The following is a 25,109-nucleotide window of genomic DNA, read 5'->3' as shown; positions in this document are numbered from 1 at the left end:
TAAACCAAAAAGAACAATCCAGGTGAGACTATTAGACACAGACACATACAAACAACATACAAATATAAATATCAGTGGGTGACAGTTGCAGGTGTGTGTAAACAACTATGCAATAGAGTCCTTAAAAGTAGTGAGGGGATCAATTTGTCCATTTTCAAAATATTTTGTTGGGAGCAGCAAATTGAAAGGAAGATTGGCCAAAGGAAGTATTAACACGGACATCATAGAGCAGCTCTGGTGTTATAGAGATATGGTGAGCAGCTCTGGTGTTATAGAGATATGGTGAACAGCTCTGGTGTTATATAGAGATATAGTGAGCAGCTCTGGTGTTATAGAGATATGGTGAGAAGCTCTGGTGTTATAGAGATATGGTGAGCAGCTCTGGTGTTATAGAGATATGGTGAGCAGCTCTGGTGTTATAGAGATATGGTGAGCAGCTCTGGTGTTATAGAGATATGGTGAGCAGCTCTGGTGTTATAGAGATATGGTGAGCAGCTCTGGTGTTATAGAGACATGGTGAGCAGCAGCTCTGGTGTTATAGAGATATGGTGAGCAGCTCTGGTGTTATAGAGATATGGTGAGCAGCTCTGGTGTTATATAGAGATATGGTGAGCAGCTCTGGTGTTATAGAGACATGGTGAGCAGCTCTGGTGTTATAGAGATATGGTGAGCAGCTCTGATGTTATATAGAGATATGGTGAGCAGCTCTGGTGTTATATAGAGATATGGTGAACAGCTCTGGTGTTATAGAGACATGGTGAGCAGCTCTGGTGTTATAGAGATATGGTGAGCAGCTCTGATGTTATATAGAGATATGGTGAGCAGCGCTGGTGTTATAGAGATATGGTGAGCAGCTCTAGTGTTATAGAGACATGGTGAGCAGCTCTGGTGTTATAGAGACATGGTGAGCAGCAGCTCTGGTGTTATAGAGATATGGTGAGCAGCTCTGGTGTTATAGAGATATGGTGAGCAGCTCTGGTGTTATAGAGATATGGTGAGCAGCTCTGGTGATATAGAGATATGGTGAACAGCTCTGGTGTTATAGAGATATGGTGAGCAGCTCTGGTGTTATAGAGATATGGTGAGCAGCTCTAGTGTTATAGAGATATGGTGAGCAGCTCTGGTGTTATAGAGATATGGTGAGCAGCTCTGGTGTTATATAGAGATATAGTGAGCAGCTCTGGTGTTATAGAGATATGGTGAGCAGCTCTGGTGTTATATAGAGATATAGTGAGCAGCTCTGGTGTTATAGAGATATGGTGAGCAGCTCTGGTGTTATAGAGATATGGTGAGCAGCTCTGGTGTTATATAGAGATATAGTGAGCAGCTCTGGTGTTATAGAGATATGGTGAGCAGCTCTGGTGTTATAGAGATATGGTGAGCAGCTCTGGTGTTAGAGATATGGTGAGCAGCTCTAGTGTTATAGAGATATGGTGAGCAGCTCTGGTGTTATAGAGATATGGTGAGCAGCTCTGGTGTTATAGATATGGTGAGCAGCTCTGGTGTTATAGAGATATGGTGAGCAGCTCTAGTGTTATAGAGATATGGTGAGCAGCTCTGGTGTTATAGATATGGTGAACAGCTCTGGTGTTATAGAGATATGGTGAGCAGCTCTGGTGTTATAGAGATATGGTGAGCAGCTCTAGTGTTATAGAGATATGGTGAGCAGCTCTGGTGTTATAGATATGGTGAACAGCTCTGGTGTTATAGAGATATGGTGAGCAGCTCTGGTGTTATAGAGGTATGGTGAGCAGCTCTGGTGTTATAGACATGGTGAGCAGCTCTGGTGTTATATAGAGATATGGTGAACAGCTCTGTTGTTATAGAGATATGGTGAGCAGCTCTGGTGTTATAGAGATATGGTGAGCAGCTCTGGTGTTATAGAGATATGGTGAGCGGCTCTGGTGTTATATAGAGATATGGTGAGCAGCTCTGGTGTTATAGAGATATGGTGAGCAGCTCTGGTGTTATAGAGACATGGTGAGCAGCTCTGGTGTTATAGAGATATGGTGAGCAGCTCTGGTGTTAGAGATATGGTGAGCAGCTCTGGTGTTAGAGATATGGTGAGCGGCTCTGGTGTAATAGAGACATGGTGAGCAGCTCTGGTGTTATAGAGATATGGTGAGCAGCTCTGGTGTTATAGAGATATGGTGAGCAGCTCTGGTGTTATATAGAGATATGGTGAGCAGCTCTGGTGTTATAGAGATATGGTGAGCAGCTCTGGTGTTATAGAGATATGGTGAGCAGCTCTGGTGTTATAGAGATATGGTGAGCAGCTCTGGTGTTATAGAGACATGGTGAGCAGCTCTGGTGTTATAGAGACATGGTGAGCGGCTCTGGTGTTATAGAGATATGGTGAGCAGCTCTGGTGTTATAGAGACATGGTGAGCAGCTCTGGTGTTATAGAGATATGGTGAGCAGCTCTGGTGTTATATAGAGATATGGTGAGCAGCTCTGGTGTTATAGAGATATGGTGAGCAGCTCTGGTGTTATAGAAATATGGTGAGCAGCTCTGGTGTTATAGAGATATGGTGAGCAGCTCTGGTGTTATAGATATGGTGAGCAGCTCTGGTGTTATAGAGATATGGTGAGAAGCTCTGGTGTTATAGAGACATGGTGAGCAGCAGCTCTGGTGTTATAGAAATATGGTGAGCAGCTCTGGTGTTATAGAGATATGGTGAGCAGCTCTGGTGTTATAGAGATATGGTGAGCAGCTCTGGTGTTATAGAGATATGGTGAGCAGCTCTGGTGTTATATAGAGATATGGTGAGCAGCTCTGGTGTTATATAGAGATATGGTGAGCAGCTCTGGTGTTATAGAGACATGGTGAGCAGCAGCTCTGGTGTTATAGAGATATGGTGAGCAGCTCTGGTGTTATAGAGATATGGTGAGCAGCTCTGGTGTTATAGAGATATGGTGAGCAGCTCTGGTGTTATAGAGATATGGTGAGCAGCTCTGGTGTTATATAGAGATATGGTGAGCAGCTCTGGTGTTATAGGGATATGGTGAGCAGCTCTGGTGTTATATAGAGATATGGTGAGCAGCTCTGATGTTATATAGAGATATGGTGAGCAGCTCTGGTGTTATATAGAGATATGGTGAGCAGCTCTGATGTTATATAGAGATATGGTGAGCAGCGCTGGTGTTATAGAGATATGGTGAGCAGCTCTGATGTTATAGGGAGATGACAATTTTAACAGGTGAATCAAATAAGGAGGGGTCAGACCAAGGAGTGTAAGAGTGTAACGATGGCCAGTTCACAGACGTGTATAAAGTCACAATGTGTTGAATAGGGGGCCTTTGTAACAAACCTAACTGCTGAGTGATACAAAACATTAGGACATTTTGCTACAATCACAACAATCTGGTTGCTCACCTTGGGCGTCCCATAGCATCTTCAAAGTGTGGAACAGTGCAGTTGTCCAGCATAACATGACCTGAGATGTCCAGTGACACCAGGTTGACCAAACCTTGTACGATGGCTGTGAGGATCTTCCTGGTCATCTTGAACTTAGACGTACGCCGGCTCTCTCTGGAGACATCGAGATGCCTGGAGGACAATGGAAAAAAACCTGTTTGTAATGATCTGTTCCTGCACATTTAAAATGCCATACTTTTCCAGACCTACATATTTTTTTTTAGACAATGCAGATCTCTCACTCATTGTTTTCCTGATTACAGGCTAATATTGTCTAATATTTGGTCATGTATATGTTATATATACACGTTGTTATATATTTATATATACATGTTGTTATATGTTATATACATGTTGTTATATATGTTGTATACATATTATATATGTTATATATACACGTTGTTATATATTTATATATAAATGTTGTTATATATGTTATATATACACATGTTGTTATATTGTATAGGTGTAACCCTGGTAATATTAACTAACCCTGGTAATATTAACCCAGTGGTTATCCCGTTAATATAAACCAAGTTGTTGTATTATATAAATATATTATTATTTTGTATTGTATTGTGGGGGACAATAATGGACAATAGCATTCACATTCATATTCTGTCACATCCATGTTCAATGTTATGCACAGGGTGTGGTTAGAGGGCATTGACGTTATGTAGTCACACGGGTTGACGTGATGACGTATTAGTTTGTATTAACACTTTCCGTGCCGGAGCTCGGTGCCCCGGAACCTCCTTGAATGCCGCCACCCACTTCAATGTTAGCGTTAAAAACGCCTAATCTATGTTTTAAATTATGGCTATGTGTCTAATCTGCCCGTCGCTTATCAATGACTCGTTTGCAGTCAACATTGTCGAAACGGATTGTTTTTTTATCGGTTCATTTTCGTTTTATAGCATTTTGAAAAGCCCTCGTTTTCAAGGAAAATATAAAGATTCCGTGATAAAAGACATTTACTGGAATATTCTAGAATACACAAAAACTGTCATTTTTCGGCCTATTTATGAATAGTTTTCAAATAAACGCTAGATTATCGATAGTATATGTGTACGTATGCACGCTATAGACGCAAGCTGAAAAATCGATTATCTTATTTCCTCATCAGCGATCACAGCCAAACAGCCACATCACACATAGGGGACACGCTGTTATCTCAGCGAATACAGCTCCGATTATCCCAAGACTGGTAACATAGACTCCTTACCTTAGATCAGATGTCTCCAAAAAGATTATTCCAATTCCTGATCGCCATTCCAAATATCGATCACGCTTATTGATAGGGATGCTCGATATTGGCTTTTTTACCGATACCGATATTCCGATATTGTCCAACTCTTAATTTCCGATACCGATATCAACCGATATCAACCGATACCGATATATGCAGGGTTTCCCTGTCCAAAAAACTGAATAATTTCAGGTAACTAATAATTTCACTGGATATATATATAACAAATATTGTTATTGTTTTTTTTTGTTTTTAAACCGATACCGATATTTTCCGATATCACATTTTACTGCCGATATCGGCCGATAATATCGGTCGGCCGATAATATCGGACATCCCTACTTATTGATTGATTATTGGCTGCTGTAAATATATATTCCAGGCTGATTTCCGTCTCGCGATCAGATCCCTCATCATCAGATCCATCGCCAGCACAATGGAGCCAGTTGGCTCCACCTCTACAGATCTACAGATCCCAGGTCAGTCTAATCGACTGCCTGCAGTTACACAGGGATAGACGATAGGGGGCGCTTTTTTCCATTCTGAGCTCCTACAGGGGCTGCTGTACCAACGGGAGACTCGGTTGATGAAATATGAATTCAGATCGCTAATAAAAAAATAAAACGATAATAATCGTCTGCGGCGGCACTCAGTGGGGGGCTGATAAAATGAGATATGACGTCGCTGGCACTCAATGTGTTAAGGAAGTGGGAAGTAAACATGGCACTTCACGTGTATTGCATCTAACAAACGTCTGGCAGTCCGTTTGTTCAGCACTCCTACAGTATTATAATTTACCTATGGGTAATATGTTTTACATATTACCTGTTCTTTCGTGTAAGGGTAATATGTAGAACTCCTGTCTATGTGAACTGTGAACTGTGGCTTGGCCAATCAGGAGAAAGGTCAGGGTTGATGGGACTGGGTTAACCAGGTGTGGTGATTGGGCTCGCGAGGGAGAGTGAGAGTGAGAGAAGCAGGTGGAGCAGGTGCTGGAAGAGAGAAATGTTTGACAGACCATTGCTAAGCTGTATGGCCTCTAAATGATATCTCGATATTTTTTGGCCATATCACGATACACGAGATATATATCGCGATATTTTGACATTTCCTCTAAAGCACTTAAAAATGCTTGATTTAACCCTTTGATGCATACAGTCACGCCAATATGATGATTATAATAAGTCCCTGCAACATATGTTTGCATTATTAAACCATGAAGATGCTTTAAAAAATTATTAAATTAAAATGTACTAAGAGTAGTCTACTGACACACTAATAAAAAAAACTATTTACATCTAAGACAATTTATATAAAAACTCTTGGGTGCCTAAGACTTTTGCACAGCAGGGGTTCCCATTAATGACCTAGCCACAGACCAATTAGTCCCGCCACAGTTGTATAATGAACAAACAAAAGAAGTTATTAAAACAAAACAAAATTATATATATACATTTCTTTTTTTTACTATTTCTTTTTTATATAAAGTTTGCCAATAGGGATGTATCAGTAGTATTGGCAGTGGTAGTAGTGGTAATAATAATCCACTATATTTTTTTTTATTTTCTAAAAAATAAACCAGTTCAACACAGGTAACCACTTTTGCTTAATTTCTTTGATGGCTCAAATGTATGCTCTAGTCCAGTGGTTCCCAAACCTCTCCTCGAGACACCCCAGCCGTTCCATGCATTTGTTAAATTCCACCACCAGTACACCTTGATTAAACTAATAAAGGGCTTGTTAAGTTGAATCAGGTGTGCTGGTGGTGGAATTTAACAAATACATTGAACGGCTGGGGTGCTTCGAGGAGAGGATTGGGAAGCACTAGTCTAGTCGATTTTGTGTTTTGAGCACAAAGTTCATCATAGATCTAGCCTCTTTATTTTGCTCTCAAAGTGCACCAGATTGATGCATTTAACTTTAAAATGTACACAAAAAAATAAATATTCAGGGGGGCATGCCCCCGGACCCGCCTAGAGGGTCGGAGGTTCACCCCCCAGTCTCTGAAAATCCTGTGGGAAACACTGCACAGTACTGTGTTTTGTATCCACTTTAGCCAAACACACACATATATATATATATATATATTAGGGCTGACCCCTATTAATCGATTAGTCGACTAATCGGTCGAAAGGAGCCGTAGTCGACTGGCCGACCTCTTAGTCGAATATAAAAATAAAAAAAATAAAAGATTAAATTTTTTATTTTTATCATTCTTTTCCGTAGGCTAACTGCCTACGGAAACAGGCACAGAGGCACCGAAAGAGGATTTCACCCATCTAATGACTAGACAAATATCAAGATGTATCCATCAGTGGACCAATTGCATGCTTTTGCAGAGGACAAGAAGCCTTCAGCCGACTCCTTCAGACATTAAGCACCCCCCACAGCCCAAATGGAATGATAAAAAAATGTAAAAAAATTAAATAAAATAATTGTTTAAAATATTACCGGTATACGTTTTTATTTTTATTTTTTTTACCAATAGTCGACTAACGGCAAATTTTGGCCAATCCTAGTCGACCATCCAAATCCTTAGTCGGGGACAGCCCTAATATATATATACACACTACTGTGAGAAAATAATAACACACAAAGGGATAATGGCTTATAGCCGACTTAATGATTTTAGAATATTTCAGATAATGAAATTAAATGTTTATATCATCAACTATACAGTTAGTATTTATACTGTAACGTTTGGCTACTTTAAATCATTGAATGTAGAGAGAGAGCGAGAGAGGGCGAGAACGCGCGAGAGAGCCAGCCCCCCCCCCCCCCCCGCGTTTTGATCGTCTAAGCTGCCGTAGATGATGATGTCACACTCGAATGTAAACAGGAGGAGTTTAACACACGGAGATGGAAACTGGATGATAAAGAAACGAATAACCAATAAATATGAAGTTATGTTTAAACTTCTGTTGTCAAGCGTCGTCAATATAACCCACCCCCTTTCCTCACGAATGGAACTAGTGTTGTGGAGTCCGCTTTGAGCGTTTTCCATGGTTAGCATCTAACGCTAGTTAGCCTAGCCTAGTCATCATGGATAACTTGGTTAGCAGCTAACGTTAGCCCATTGCTTGCGTCAATTAAATTGCATGTCATTAAAGGTCCGCGCTGGTCTGTCTAATGAAATTACAATTGCATGTCATTTTACGGTCCGCACTGGTCATGTGTCTATAATGAAATGAGAGGACAGCTCTGCGCAAAAGCAAGTGTCATCTCAGCCGCAACGTGACAACATATACTCGATGTTCACGATATAGTAATTTACTACATCTCATGTAGAACAAGCCACGATACATCGAGTATACTCAATATATCGGCCAGCCCTAGTTGTATAGTGGTATCAAGTGTTCACGCTGAACATTGTACGTGACGGCGGTGTATTTGTGAATGTCAGATAGGCATTCACAATTAATTGCTCCACGTCGGACTGGGTGAGAAGCAGTGTTCATTTTTGTTAAAATTATGACTAAAGATGTTAGTCAACGAAGCTTTTTTTCATGACGACAACGAAACGTGACGTCACGTTAACTCTTTCAGTGCCACTCACGAGATTTCTCGTGTTTTTTTATAGGTGGTTGCTAGCCACTCACGAGATTTCTCGTATTTTTATTTTTTTTTGCGATCTGAAAAATTATTGCATCACCCGAGCCTACCCGAGTATAGCCGAGGGGCGCCGACGATCACTGTGGAAAAAAGCGCCCCCTGTCGTCTCCCAGATGACATAAGTGATTTTGGAATGGACTCAATGAAAATGAATGGGGAAAAAAATCCGGTACTCCACATTTTCCAGTTCACTGATCCAGCCGGGGTTACCAGAGTTCATTCTGGAGCCTCAGATCCCCGCGGATCATGGAGTTCTACTGTATCGCGTTGGATCCATACACGTATCGATTTTTTCGAATGGTGATCAGGAATTGGAATATACCAGTTGGATACCATCTGATGTCAGGTAAGGACTCTATGTTATCAGTAGTAGGATAATCAGAGTAAGTTTGATGAAGTGAAATGTCTTTTTTCGGTTTCACTGTAAAAGTCCGTGAGGAAATCAACGGAGCGATTATCAGTGCGCGGCCGTAATGTGCGTGCGTGCACGTATAATATTGATCATCTAGCGTTTATTTGAAAACGATTCATAAAAAGGCAGACGAATATCAACGTTGTGGAATATTCCACTAAAAGACGATTTTCATAGAATGCTCCAGAATGAGCTGTTTTTTATATCAAAACGGGGGCTTTTCTAACTGCTCTGAAACGGCAACGACGCGATAAAAAAACAATCTGCCTTCACAGCACTGACTGGAAAATAGTCTTTGATAATGCGATGGGCAGATTAGACACATAGCCATAATTTAAAACATAGATTAGGCGATATTAACGTTAACATTGGCGCCGATGGTGGCATTCAAGCGGTAAAACGGAAAACCAGGCGTGGCGCTGAAAGTGTTAATGAAGACCATGTGACACTAACGTGACTAAATAGTTAATTGAATATCGTTGACAACTGAGGACACAGAAATGTAATTTACAAAAACCAGGATGAAATTTCTCTTCATGTATGTTGATATTGTTGACTAAAACAAGACGAGACAAAATAATTATAACTTTTCGAATAATTCACATTATTATTTCAGTATTTTTGTTTCCGGCTGTGACTGCAGCCACTGCAGCGCACGTGCTTTGGTTCATTCTTTCCCTCACAGCACAAGCACAGACAGAGGTCGAAAGCCCAGTAGGTGGCATACTGGCATTATCAAAATAGCTCAGCCTGAGCCTCAGACAATGGCGGGCCAACAGCAACAGGGTCTCAACAATGATCTATTATCCCGTGGGCTTGGAAGAAAACAAATACCAGACCTCTAGGCATACTTTAGATATATAGAGCTCGAAGGAGCTACAGAATGTATTGTTGAAAAAAGTTAAACACAAGGAGGAGAAGGGGAGCCCGCTCAGCCCGGGGAGAAATGTGGTCATCGAATTAAGGGTAAAAACACCACTAATCTCAAACGACATCTGAAGACCTTCCACAAGGAAATCCAGGTAAATGTAAAAATGCATTAGCACCATATGACCAGTGTTGGGCAAGTTACTTTTAAAAAGTAACTAGTTACAGTTACTAGTTACTTCTTCCAAAAAGTAACTACCGTAATTCCTCTAATAGTAACCGGGTCTCAAATACAAGCCGGGTCTCTATTAATGGCCGGGTGCGCTCTTGAGCTAAGCAATTATAAGCCGGCCTCCTAATACAAGCCGGGTTACTAATATACTGAGCTGCGTACTGAGCTAGTTACTTGATTTCACTTTGAAAACGTTGAAATGACCAGTGACCACCTGTAATTGCACTGTTTACTATTTCATACAGTACTTGGTTTCAATAAATGAACCCAGTACATTTGACTGGGTTCAAACTGACACAAAATGTTGATTTATTCATTATGATCCGTTTGAAAATTTGAAATATAGGCCTCCCTCTTATACAGGCCTCCTCCTAATACAAGCCTGGTACCCGCTACAGTTGAAACAAATACAAGCCGGGGTTACTATTAGAGGAATTACGGTAAATTACTTATTCAGTTACAAATTATAAAAGTAACTAGTTAGACTCAGTCGTAAAAAAGGCGAAGCAGCGCCTCTACCACCTGAGACAGTTAAGGAAGTTCAGAGTATCTGGGAAGATACTCCAGTCCTTCTACTCCGGAGCTGTAGAGAGCATCTTGACTGGAAACATCACTGCCTGGTATGGCAACAGCACGGCACAGGACAAGAAGGCCCTACAGAGAGTGGTGTGCTCAGCCGAGCGTACCACGGGTATTGCACTACCAACCCTGCAGGTCCTATACAACAAGAGGTGCAAATCCAGAGCCTGCAGGATAATGAAAGACCCTCACCAACAACAGCCTGTTCATGCTGCTGCGGTCAGGCAAACGCCTGCGAGCACCAGTAACGAGGACAGAGAGACTTAGGCTCAGCTTCTTCCCCCAGGCCATCAGAGCCTTGAACACTGAACTCTCCACGCACAAGCACACACACACAACACACACACTGTACACGCTCACACACTAGCAGCCACTTTAACATGAGCACACACACACTCATGCTGCACACGCTCACACTATGGACACTTTACAGAAGGAAAGGTCACTTTAAGAATAGTATAGCTTGAGATTGTATAGCAGTGTACATAAAGACCCAGTGCCTCATCCGTAGCTAACAGTGTACTGCACTACCACAGGACCTAGCATGTCCTACCATGCTCTGTAAATAACTCATGTACAGATACCGATATGCCTACTTTGTTTACTTGTTTATTGCACTATGTCGCTCTATTGGTTGGACTCTATTATTACTATTATTATTATTACTTGTATTATGCACATCGTTGCGGGCGAGACCCCCCGCATTTCACTGTATAACAGTGTATGCCGTGACAAATAAAACTCTTGTATCTTGTATCTACTTCAGAAAGTAACTATTGCGTTACTTTCAAGTAAATTTTTTACATAAACATACACAAATCTAAACTATTTTAATGTTGCTGTGGGACAAAGTGAAACTAGCCTCCAATCAAATGCCATGTATGTAGATATTATAATTACTATGTTTATATAGTGGATCATACAAATACAATAGATGTTTTGGAACTTTTGATATGTATTGCCCCTCAACAGGCCACAACTGGGCAACATTAAATTATGCTTGTTAACACATCCACCGCCGTTCACACTGTACAGCGTTATTGCCCGCCATGCGTTGTCTGCCACACCACGCTGTACAGCGATATTGAGATCAATATTTAATTTTTTCGCCATGGCATTCATAATTCATATATACACCTCCGGCGTTGCAGCTGGACCCTACGGCTCAATACAACGACGGGTTACACTCGAACAACAGGAAGTGAAAGGTGTGCGTCGATTAAATTCATCATTATGTCACTCATTCCATAAGGACGTAGAATAAACATTTACCATTTTTTTTTTAATGGTCCATTGGTATCTGAATCTAGGGACATATATGGATCAGTGTCAGAAATAGTGTCTGTTACTAGGCTTGAGTAAATTGTAATGAACCAAAAGGAGAATATCAATTATATTAAAAAAAAGAAAAAAAAAATCTTTGACTGAATAACACCATGCTAAAATTGACCTGAAAAATCTAAGCAAATGAATAAAGGGAAGATAATTAAACAGAAGGTTTTGTAGATACAGTACTGAATTCTGCCATCTTTTTTATAATGTACATTTCTCCACCATTTTTCATCGTATTGCAACACCGTTTTTTGCAAGACGTTCACAGAAAGGTAGAGAAACTAATTGCGTTCTGTTTTATGGCAATAACGTTCAGGTTTGTGGGAGATAATCCCAAAAAATAAGCGAAATTAAAAAGTTTATCCAGAAGTCAGATGATTGACAGGGGCTGGTGTGAGCTGGGTAGGGTAGTTTTTCGAAATTCGAAAGCCCCGAGTCTCTTCCTTCAAAAGACTACACTCACTTTTGGCTGTGCCACTTCCTCCTGTCAATATGCGCCGGTTTCCGACTCAATGCCCTGAGATTTCTATAATCTTATATTTCACTAATAACAATTAAAATCATTGGTAAACTAACATAATGCTGAAAATATACACTTTTACTGTATATCTCGGGCTTAAGAGGTTAACCCTGTGAGGCCCAAATTAAAAAGACATTAGCAACTTCAGAGGCCAGAGGGTGGGACATATAAACACATTTACTATGAAATAGCATTGTGAGGCTGAACAACAGGACCAATTGACTATACATGTGCTTAAAATTTTTTAAATAAACATTATTTTTTTAAATGGCTAAAAGTGATTTTGTAATTTTGCAACCGTGGGTCTCACAGGATACTTTTAACCCTGTGAGGCCCAAATAAAAGACATCAGCAACTTCAGAGGCCAGAGGGTGAGACCTAAACATAAAGGGTGCCGTGACTGAAAAAAAGGTTGATAAACGCTGGTGTGGCTCTTTGTGGTACCACAGTCATTTTTGTGGCTCTTAGTCTCTGACTGGTTGGCCACCCCTGACCTAGGCGATCGGCGTCGTATACCTGGGATCTTTCACCGCCAGTCTCATTGACGCACGGTAAGAGGACGCTAACGTCATTTTCAGCCCAATTGTTCATTCATTTCACTGCAAACCGATCTGATCAATATATCACCCATACTACATAAAGCATTTACTGACGATCACGGAATTATAAACGACCCCCCCCTTTCCTCCGCGCATGATGACGCATAACGTATAGGATCATATACAGTTGAATTTTTTTATAACGCGTGTATCGGGAATAAGCGGCAATTGATAAACGCATCGTTTAGGCCTATAACTCACGTTCTAGGAATTACTGCAGAAAACGATAAAAACATACTTATATTCTAGACGGTATTTTCGTATGAATCTATGAATGAAAAAGTATAACGTTCCTACATCCTGAACGATAGATAATCGATGTTGAATGGGCCATAGTAATGTCAATTTAGCAATACAATTTAAAAAGTTATAGCCCTGCAAAAAAGGTGAACATCTCCATAGACAAATAGAGCTGGCAGAGGACGGTTTAGGATGAATCAAAGTGGTGGCGGAGAATGGGTTAAGGGCACACAGCATCATATCAGTTTATATGCGGACGATATAATAATGTTCATGCAAAACCCTACCACCTCACTACCTCGTCTTTTCAAGGTAATAGATGATTTTGGCAATCATTTGCCAAACGGTGAAGTACAATTATACCGGATTCCTAGATAGGATCACAAACGACTTCGGAAGGTGGTCAAAACAAAAAAACTCAGTACAGGCCCGAGCATCAATAGTTAAGATGGATGTTCTGCCTAGAATCAACTTTTTCAGTTCAATGTTGCCGTTACCCCCCCCCCCCCCCCTGTTGGTTACTGGCAAGAATTACAATCCGCCGCATATAAATTTATTTGGAACAATAAACCTCCACGAATAAAAAGATCCACTGCACAGAGAAATAAAGCCGACGGGGGTTTAGCATTCCGAGACTTCAGCTACTATTTTAAAGCGTTCTCTTTAAGACCACTGATCACCTGGTTTGATTCTCAAGCATCTGTATCCTGGAGACCATTAGAGGAGAACATAATGGCACCACATAGACTGCAGGATATAGTATACACCAACTTATCAATTAAGCAATGCAACTTGAAATTTGGCCTTCTTATTACACATGTGATTCGGATATGGTGTGACACACAGAAGAAATTTACTAACCAACATAAATGGCATAGTCATTCTCCCCTATTTAATAACAATTCACTCCTTATTGCACAACAACTTATCAGATTCACCAAATGGGAAAAGAAGGGCATACATACATTGGGGGATGTTTTCAACGATCAGGGTTTTTGCAGCTTTAAAGATATATTTAACAAATTTAACCTCACCAAATCCACTTTTTATTTCTATCTACAATTAAAAGCAGCTTTAAAGGCTCATGGAGTTCCATTAAAGGTGCCACTTGAACACCACAGATATCACAAATTCTTTTATGAAAAGGAGACATCGAGAGGCTTCGTATCTGAGTTTTATCGTCACTTACTTACGTCCTCATATGAGGTCCTTCCTCTAGACTTAGTCTGGAGGAAGGACATACCAAACTTGGAAGTAGATTTTGATTGGGATGAAGTTTGGGCAAACGTACGGCTTTCATCACGCAACCCGGATCATCAACAGATTAATCTTAATTTTATTCATAGGACTTACTTAACTCCTAGACGTTTGTACCTAATGGGGCTTAAACAAAACTCTCGATGCTCCTTATGTTTAAACAGTGATATTGGTACATTTATGCATATGTATTGGGAATGCCCTCCGGTTAAGACATTCTGGGAAGAAGTAACCACGCAATTATCTGAATTTTTATCTCTGACCATACCTGTACTGCCTTCTGTATTGATGTTGAATGATGTTTCTCAGTTAGCAGCCTCCATATAGGTAAAGAGACTAATTTTGTCCGGTCTTACGGCTGCTAAAAAGCTGATAGCATCACGCTGGATTCAACCGGATAAAATGTGCCGGAAGGTACCTATCTCGATGTGATTTATCTAGAGATATCTACCGCAAGAATTTTAGGTGTTAGTGAAGCCAGCATAGCAATCTGGTTAGAGGTGGTGGAGAGGATAAAGGTTAGCATATGAATTTGTAATTCCTGGTGTTAAACGGAATAAGCATAGGTATTGTATTGCATTTATTATGGGTAAATCTTTTAATCTACATTTATTTTGATTTAAGTACTGGACTGGCATTATTGTCATTATTGTGTCAATCATAGTCCTGTGATTTATTGTGGTTTTCCATTGTTTATATATTGTGTGTCTGGTTTTATGTAAAAAAAAGGGGGGAAATAAAAAACATTTGTTCAAAAAAAAGATAAGATGTGAGGATGTTAAAATAAGATGTGAGGATGTTAAGATAAGACGTGAGGATGTTAAGATAAGATGTGAGGATGTTTAAGATAAGATAAGACGTTACCTGAGGTTGCCCAGCTCCACGACAGTACTGACCAGCTCCTCCGTCAGGTCCACGTTGTACAGCACCAGGGAGGCTAACCGGTCCTTCCACTGGGTCAGAAACGAGGTCCTGGGCAGCGGCACCCCGGACAGATCCAGGGAGGTGAGGCCTTGCAGGGGCTTGAGGAGCGCCTCGGCGTCCACCTCTTCAGGAAGCCCCCCCAGGTTGAGCAACCGGAGGCGGGCGAACCCTTGGAAGTTAAAGTCTCTCTCCAGTGCCTGCCTGGAGACCGGGCTCTCCTCCTCGTCCTCCTCGTCGTCCTCGTCGCAGGCCAGGGGCGCGCCGCCCTTCTTGTAGAAGACGTTGGCGCAGTTGAAGAGGCAGAGGGAGACCAGCGTCTGGCGAAAGCAGCCGAGTGTCTTTAAGCCGCGCGCCGAGAGGTTGTTGCAGTACGTCAGGTGGAGCTCGATCAGGTCCTGGTGGAGCAAACAAAGGAGGATGTTTGTTTTTTTGTATCTACTTTTTCTCCTCCTGTTTCTCTGTATTTTTCTCATATTTGCATTTCGATTCTTAACACTTTGGTTGCCTTGGGTTAAATTCATGATATACCATAGGTTGCCGGCTCTATTTGTCTATGGAGAAGTACCCCTTCTTTGCATGGCTATAACTTTTTAAATTCTATTGCTACATTGCCATTATTAGGGCCCATTCAAAGTCCTATATGTATTGTTCATTGTGTAGCAACGTTAAACTTTTTCATTCACATATTCATAGTAAAGTATGGTCTAATGTATAAGTATGTTTTCATCTCTTTCTGCAGCTTTCTCCAGAACGTGATCTATAGCCCCAAATGCATTATATTGATGATGCAATACAGTTTTATGGCAATCAGCGCGATATAAAAAATTCCAACTAGACATACTTCTAGAAGTTACTACACGTCATCTGATGTTGACCGGATGGGCTAGGGGGCGTTTATAATTCCGTGGGCAGCGTTATACCAATCATCTAATGTGGGTCAAATGTTGATAATAGCAGTTAGTATCGAAGACGGTAACGTTACACGCTGAAACTCACCCCAGTCTCCGCGCGCCGTTGGGCGATCATCGTAGAGTAGAAGTCTTATCATTATGGGATGTAAATTTACCCGGTTCATCTCCAGCTTGTATAATGGTATATACGTCCAAATCATGTTGTTTATCGAGTTATTGGCAATCGATCACTGTGTAGCGTGACGAGCCAGAGTCCCGGGACCTATAGCGAGTGCCCGGAAGTACTACGGACGTCTAGCACAACCTCTATGGCACATCCTGTTAAGCGATTGCGCCGATCGGCCACCAGATGGCGCTCCTGAACCGCCAGAGAGCTCAGTGGGTCCTGCTGGTGGATCTCAGGCCAGCGGAGGGGACATAGGAATCCGATCGCAGATTTTTGAAATATTGATATAAGGACGCTGTACAGCGTCCTCCGGCAACTTGAGCATGGCCAGCAATGACGTCTAAACACGTTTCATGGCAGTCAAAGTGTTAATTGCGATTCTTAAAAAAAAATTATAATAATTTGTTAAAGGGGAACTATTTTACTATTTCTTTCACTATTTGGGCACTTTTACACAATTCCTGTGAGTCTATGGAACACCTCTATAATATATATATTTTTTTTATTCATTGTTTTGTATTTCTAATCAAGTCCTCAAAAACAGCATTTTTCTACCTCAAGATTTCGAGCTGTTTTGAGCCTGGGCTCCTAAACCCCTGCTGAGCGGCGCAGCCTCTTGAACATTAACATGCAGCAGTGACTATATGACATCACATATAGGCACATTTTCAAACGACTCAGTTCAGTGAGGGTGAATATTGTGAGAGGAGAATTGGAAGAATGCACCAATATGAGAATTTTGAGACATAGATCATATTAATATAAGTTCACATAGCTAGGAAACAATGCTAAACACTCAAAAAGGCCATTTATAAGATAGTTCCCCTTTAATTAATACCCTAGTTACAGTACAGCAACCAAATTAAACTGTATCAAGTTAACTGACAATGTGAATAGTATGAAACAAATTTAAGATTTTTCAAAAAAAAATTAAATCTCCTGCGAAATAAGCTGTGACCTGTTTTGACCTGCACCTCAAAGAATCGGAATCGAGAATCGTTTAGAACAGGAATCGAAATGGAGAATCGGAACCGGAATCGTTCAAATCCAAACGATGCCCAACCCTAGATACAACCCACCGGCTTCCCACCCGCTGACACTGCCAATTGTGTCAGTATGACGACCGACCAAGCCGGAGGTACCGCTGACAGACGGATTCGATACCAGTGTCTCTGCGGTGGTAGGCAGACGCTTAGTCCGCTGCACTACCCGGCCGCCCGTGACAAAGGAGTATGTTTTGATTATTAACACTTTGATTGCCCAACCCGAGTTTTCTCGGGTTTACCCCCCACGGGTTAAATGCCCACTCGCGAGAATTCTCGTATTTTCTCTTTTTTTTTTGTATTAGCGATCTGAAATCATATTTCATCAACCGAGTCTACCGTTGGAAATTCAGCCGGGGTCGATCAGCTCCACTCTGGAGCCTCAGAGCAGCGGGAATTATGTGTTTTTACAGTATACACGGTGGATCAATAAAAGGATAGATTTTTTTCGAATGGCGATCAGGAATTGGAATAATCCATTTGGATACCATCTGATCTCAGGTAAGGAATCTATGTTACCAGTCTTAGGATAATCAGACTCGTTTTCACGGAGATATAAGCTTTTATGTGATTATGTGATATGGCTGATTGACTGTGCGAGCGGTCAGGAAATAGGAGAATCGATTTTCAGCTCGCGGCCAGAGCGTGCATGCGTACACATATACTATCAATAATCTAGCGTTTATTTGAAAACGATTCATAAATAGGCCGAAAAATGACAACGTTCTAGAATATTCCAGTAAAGGGTGATTATCATGGAATGTCTTGTTTTTTCCGTGAAAACAAGTGCTTTTCAAAATGCTAGAAAACGGAAATGAAGCGATAAAAAAACAATCTGCTACGACAATGTTGACTGGAAAATGAGTCTTTGGTAAGCGACGGGCAGATTAGACACATAGCCATAATTTAAAACATAGATTAGGCAATATTAACGTTAACATTGAAGTGGTGCTGAGCATTCAAGGAGGTCAAAAGGAATTAAGCTTTGGCCATTTGGAAGAATCGATAAATAGGGACAAAATTATCAATAAATATAGATTTTTTATTATTATTTTGCATGTGTAAAAATAAAATTAAATTTTTTAAATACTTTTTTTTCAACCCTTTGGGTGTCGTTCACGTAGTTCTACGTTTGTCGCCCGACGGTTGAGTGCCGGAAACGTAGAACTACGTTTTTCTCACTATTTCTTTTATTCACTATTGCCATTCATAATTCAGCAGGGCACCTTGTGCATACTGTTCTGAGTGTGTCTGAGCTGGCAGGTCCTAAACACTCCGGCAAAACACACGCTTGTAGGGATGGCTTGGACAACTGACCCCGCCCGCCCGTTCATGTGCAAGGCTATATTTTGGTTGTTTTTTCCTTTGGTGGTGTATAACAATATCTATCAATTTAACAAGTTTTGCAGTAAAATATTTGTACAAGAATCCATTTCATATATGGGAGACCTTAGAGCTGAGGAAAAACATGGTTGTGTTTTGTTCTACCTCCGGTAGGGGTATCTCAACATTTTGGGGGCATTGTCACTAGGCTATATATCAAAGTCCATTACTTCACATTTTAATGGTATTTCTACTTTTTCCATGTACTTATGTACATAGAGGGAGAGTGGATGAACATAGAGGGAGAACGGATGAACATAGAGGGAGAACGGATGAACATAGAGGGAGAGTGGATAAACATAGAGGAAGAATGGATGACCATAGAGGAAGAATGGATGAACATAGCGGGAGAATGGATGAACATTGAGGGAGAATGGATTAACATTGAGGGGGAATGGATGAACATAGAGGGAGAATGGATGAACATTGAGGGAGAATGAATGATGGATGAACATAGAGGGAGAATGGATGGACCCCAGAACAGGTGCTAATGGTTGGCATCTTTATTCCTGCATTCCCTCGAACAGTCCTTGAAGAATCTGACCATGTTCTTCTACTGATTCTCTCCAGGTCTGAGAGATGATCCTTTCCATTGTTGTCGTTTACATATTTCCCCCCGTTCTTCCATCGTTATAGTAACATTTGCTTCCTGTTCCCACTTCTCCTTGATATATGCCTTATCTATCAATTTCAGGTTCTGAAATCCCTTGTATACTTTCGCTATAATCCTTCTACAAGGTTCTGAGTTTTATGCTGCTATGAATACCCCTAATATACCTTCTTCAATTATTCTTATGTTCTTTTGTAATGATTTGATTCAATTAATGACCCACTTGGAGATATCTATAGAAAGCATGATTTTCCAATCCATGTCTCGGTTTCAGCTCTGAAAGCACTCCATTACCCCTTTGGTGTACAGCTTGTAATGAAATGTGAGACATTTATGGTTCCATCTCTCAAATATGGTATTTGTAACAGTAAAGTGCAATAGTAATATACAATGTACAGGTGATTAAACTGGATATAAAATATATACATTAGTACTGCCGAGTAATAGTGCTAATCAGATCTATGTACAGAGTTGTAGTATTATTATGTACAGTGATACAGGTATAAAGACACTATGATAGTAAGTCATACTGGCCGGCAGCTAAACTAAGGGATATGTACAGATATAGACATAGTATCTACAGATATGTAAAAAGGATTATATGCAAGTATGTAAAGACAGATGTGGATAGATATACTGTATATAGTGAAAATAAATATATATATATATAGTATATACAGCATACATGCCATCATAGTTATATGGAGGTGTATAATTAGGTATGTAGAATATATACAACACTATTGTACATGCTATCATACAGAGTTATATGGGTAGACTATAGTATGAGGTTATGATTATGATTACAGTGTAGGGCAGTTATAGACAGTGAAAGTAGTAGGTATATATTGAGTATAGCCAAAACAGTTCAAAGTTTGTACAGTATGGGGGGCGGCTAAGTGGCGGGTGGGCAAGGCGCTCGCCACCAATGCAGGAGATGCTGGGTTCGAGCCCAGCTCTCGGCATTGCTACCAGCTTGGCTGGTCGTTCATACTAATACAATTGGCAGTATTAGGAGGTGGGAAGCTGGTGGGTGGGGATCGGACGTTGTGGACAGCGACTCCCACAGGTCGGTTGGTGCGCCTGCGCAGTAGAATCAGGAAGCAACGGGGGCGGCGTGTCCCTCCCACGCGCCACCCCTCGCCACTGAGAGATCGCGCTGTGCAGGTGAAAATATGCGACGGCTGCCTCCTCGAGTACCGGAGGGGACACGTGATGCAAGGCTTCGTCCACATTGCAGCCGTCCTGTGGGAGGCATGGCCTAACAGCGTTCGAGACAGGGGAAGATAGAATTGGACGATACGAAATTGGGATGGGAGAAGAATAGAAAATGGGAGAAAAAGGCCTCAGGACCCAACATTCTCCTTAGTCATTGAGTTGCGACCCAAATTTTTTAACGACTATGATTTATTAAAAAAACATTTTTTTGCAGTAATACACAATCTTTCATGCACTGTTAAAACATGAAAAAACACAAAAAGGTGCAACAAAAGTGCAACTAGGGCTTAAAAACTCAATGGAATAAAATAATAATAATAATAAATAATAATATATGCTTCTTAGCAGACTTCTTAGCTTAACATAACAGACCTACAGTAAGTTTGGGGGAACTAATGGGATAACTGGGGATGTTGTTTGCTCCTGACAAGAGTCTCAAAGTCTGGGGTGATGGTAGACAAAGCAACTCTGAGGTCATGCTCAATGTCCAAATCTGTTCCTCTGCTTTGTCTTCAGCTGGACCAGAGCTGAGAAGCCACTTTCACAAAGATAGGTAGTGCACAAAAAAAATTTAATAATAAATAAAAATACATTTAACTTTTATTTTGTTTACACTCACATCCGCGACCCACTCAAAATGGCCCCACCAGTTGAGAAACACTGGCCTAGTGTATAGGCAATGGAGTCAGAGTGTACATGGTATGGGGGGGGGGGGTAATCGTGGCACAGAGTTCAGGGAGATGACGGCTGAGGGAAAGAAGCTGTTCCCGAGTCTGCTTGACTTTGTGTGGAGGTTCCTGTAGTGCCTCCCGGAGGTGAGGAGGGCAAACAGTCCATGATTGGGATGAGGAGTCCTTGACATGGTGACTTCCTCAGACACCGTTTGTGATGGATGGACTCAATTGCAGGGAGTGATGTACCGGTGATGCATTGGGCAGGTTTCACCACCCTCTGCAGTGCTTTCCGGTCTGAGGCAGTGCCGTGCCAGAGTGTGATGGTAGTTAGTGACTATGTTTTCTATGGCGCACCAGTAAAGGTTCACCAGAATCTGAGGAGAGAGAGGTAGGCTTTCCTCAGTCTACTCAGGAAGCGCTCTTCTTCTATGGTCACCGGCAGCTCACTGTGGACTCCTGGAGAAACCTGAATGATGTCACTGTGGACTCCTGGAGAAACCTGAATGATGTCACAGCAGCTGCTTCAACAATGGCCACCATCATGACAAAGCATGAGGCAGCCGGGGGAGGCACGTCGTAATACATTCTGATTACAGAAAACTTTGAATGAACGACTTTTGTTCTACTTTGGAATTGCTCAAACTTAATTTGGAGAAAATGTTGACAGCCCTAGAATGTGTTCTTCTTAATGCCCCAATTAGGGCTGAGCGATATGCCCAAATATAGAGTTTTGACGGTATAACAGTATTCGACGGTATAGTTTTCCGATATATATATATATGTGATATGATGTTTTTATGTCTTTATCTTGTAATACAATAGTCATGGCGTCATTTCATTCAAAATGGTCTATTTCATTTTACTTTGTAATACTGCTGCAAGGAATCTTTTTGGATTCAATAAAAAAATATATACAGTGTGTGCATATATTTTATTTACAATATGCTATCCATTTGTATGCATATTTGTATGTATACGACTCTTGTGCAGCTAACTTTTTGATGGTGACCAACCTGTTTCCCAATGGCTTCCAGATCCCTGTCCCGTACAAAGTCTTCCCTCAGTTGAACCCTGGTCAATCTGGTGCTTCTGGGGTCCGAGAAGAGCTGGAAGAACCCCTCCTGTGGGTCAAAGTTACTGTCTGTGTGGACCAACTCCATGTACCTGGAAAACACAACAACAATGTTACTGTCTATGTGGACCAACTCAGAAAACAGAACAACAAGAGTTCCTTATTACTCCTCAATATAATGTGAATAATAAAAAATAAGCATCAACGCCTGACAATTCTGATGTAAAACGGAGCAGATGCCAAGTACTTTCACATCCTGCCTTTTTTTCTCTGGAGACATTCTGGTCTACCAACACAGCATGTTTTGATTAAAGGTGCTACAGCCACTAGGTGTCGCCCTAGAGCACCATTGTGTCATTTATCCCATCAGGTGCATTCCAAATGGGGAAATGGAAAGTAGGGAGATTATTTATATGCAGGCAACATGTAAACAACAACATTTATTTTGGACCTGCCAACATTTTCAAAATTATAAATTCATTCATCAATAATTTTCTTTTATTCCACACCTTTATAAAAGCTCTGTGGATGTATTATAAAAAAGATGATAATATTATTCTACATAAACATTTTATCTATAGCACCTCTAATTAAAAAACAATAAAAAAAACCTGTCTCAAAATGAAATGCATCAAAGAAGATGGGAGTGCATAGGAATGGCATTACATACGTATTGACCAGTTTGTCACATATCTCGCTGGGGAGGAAGATGTCGGAACGCAGACAGAGCTTGTTCCTCTCTCCTTGGAGGCACATGGTCCTCCTGAGATTCCTGAGACAGAACACTGTGGCTAGAGCCATCAGGCTGTCGGGGTTGTCTCCTGCTTTGGCTGCCATCATGGTTTCACCGTCTTTGGCTCAGATCAAAGACAGGGCAGTGCAGCTGACCTTAGGAGGTGGTCACTGAGGCACTCTCACAGGTTAGGCATCAGGAGGCAATGGCTTTGCTGAATAGTGGCCAGTCCTCACTTTGGGAGGACAAGAAGCTGCAATTTTTTTAAAGAAGACATGCATAAATATGACTGTGTGATTATTGCATTTCAGATTTAGGGACAATTAAAACATTTTGCGAAATTAAGCTGACTGGTATCAACATTTAACATGAACTTGGCTAACAAACATAGCAAACAGAGTCTCTTTAGAGAAACAACCGTAAACTTAAAATGGTGACAATATTCCAGTCAATGACGATAATGATTAACATTAAATAATACTGCCCATAACAATAACCACCAGGCCTAGTGTAAGAGCTTGGCAGCTACTTACTTTAAGCCCAGTGTTAGCTAGCTCACTTAGCTAGTAGTTTAGACCAACTCTCGTAGTTCTTAGTCTGCTATAGCTTGTTGCCATTACGATGCCAATCATCCTGTACATTAGCCAGAAAATAACGGCCAACGTGAGAGACTTGTTGTGTGACTGATGTTTAATAATCAGACTGTAACGTTACATGACCGCTTGCTATTTCGTGTTAGCTAACGTTCTCGTCTTGTTGACGATACGTTGAGGGGCAGTTGTGTTTATATATTCCTGGTTAAAATGTGTCAACGTTGTACTAATACATGCCTAGTTTACCACTCCGCGTTATACCTAAGTTTTTTGCCACAGCAGAATATTTCGCTGATCACGGTTCGTCTCAGATGATGTTCCTTCTGATCTCCAGTCATCTGTTTGTCGCCGCGTCGCCCGATGTCAACAAACCAACTCCACTTCCGGGTCACTGGTGTGGTGCCACACGTAATTGTGTCCCCTCTTTTTTTTATGGACTGTTTTTGTTGACGCACCCGAAGGAGACTTCCGTCCTGGCGACAAGATCACTTTTTTTGGTTGAGTGATTTTTGCCTTCAAAATAAAAGCGCGAGAAAGTTTGACTTTTACAATCAAATGTAAAGCAGTAAACTAACAACGAGGAGACCCAATAGATTCAATTCAAACCTTTATTTATTATGGAAAGAACAATTGAGGTCACCCTCATTTTCAATGCCGCCGTCAAGACGTAGACATTTCGATGCATACATTTTTTACAATATAATAATAAATATTAATAACTATCTATATAGCACTTTTCATACATGGACCGCAGTCCAGAGTGCCCCACAGCAATTAGTATAAAATTAACATAGGCATAAAATTAGCATATAGTTAACAATGCATAAATTGCAGACATAAGAATAGGTATAAAAGACAATACAAGTAGTGCAACGTAAACTCACATACATAAGAATAGAATAGGCATAAAATAAGTACAATGTTGCTTGAAGGCACGTGAACCCCCCAGTGACATGAACATGAGAGCACTAGAGTTCAAATGTAATGTTTGAATGAAAAGAGAGCAGTAGAACACATACTTGTAGATGGTGTGGTATATATTTCTCTACGTCTGCAGGCCTTGCTCCCTCTCAGACAAGTGAAACAGGCCAATTTAAAATGTCAATGTTCTGAAACATTTCAATTGAGTTGTTGCAACTCAAACTGAGTAGATACATGTAGATTCATTATTTTTCATGGGAAACTGGAGCATGCCAGCATTATGTAACGTTTGGGGTTTTGCTGTCCTCAGGGAGCAAAGCGTTACCTGGTGGTAATTGACCACCTGTCTATCTGCCCTGATTGCATTCATTGGCACCTGGTGTGTCTAGTTAGGTTGGCCTCATATGCTCTTCCTTGTCAGTCGATCACTGAACCTACCCGTGAGTACACCGTTGTGAGTAACACTTATCGCTCCTGCCATGGAGAATAAGTTAGTTTGCCAGTATTTGCCGTGCCTTGCGACAGTGGCTAGGGAGGTAGAACA

At 41.0% G+C, this 25,109-nt stretch overlaps 1 protein-coding gene across 1 annotated transcript in view; it reads right to left on the bottom strand.

The window, feature by feature from the left end:
- The window catches only part of zer1 (zyg-11 related, cell cycle regulator), a 63,205-nt gene extending 39,185 nt beyond the window's left edge, over positions 1-24,020 (bottom strand). The window contains exons 1-5 of the mRNA XM_084324606.1: positions 23,906-24,020; positions 22,989-23,304; positions 22,260-22,410; positions 15,182-15,636; positions 3,377-3,550 (exon numbers count right to left, since the gene is read on the bottom strand). Of these exons, the coding sequence (XP_084180732.1) occupies positions 3,377-3,550; positions 15,182-15,636; positions 22,260-22,410; positions 22,989-23,158 (950 nt within the window). The 5' untranslated portion in view covers positions 23,159-23,304; positions 23,906-24,020. The remainder of the gene's footprint in view (positions 1-3,376; positions 3,551-15,181; positions 15,637-22,259; positions 22,411-22,988; positions 23,305-23,905) is intronic.
- Positions 24,021-25,109: the final 1,089 nt, after the last annotated feature.

Source organism: Notolepis coatsorum (genome assembly GCF_963971535.1).
Source record: "Notolepis coatsorum genome assembly, chromosome: 11".
Lineage (NCBI taxonomy): Eukaryota > Metazoa > Chordata > Actinopteri > Aulopiformes > Paralepididae > Notolepis > Notolepis coatsorum.
The sequence above is the reverse complement of the archived record's forward strand: the minus strand, read 5'-3'. Positions and strand labels throughout refer to the sequence as shown.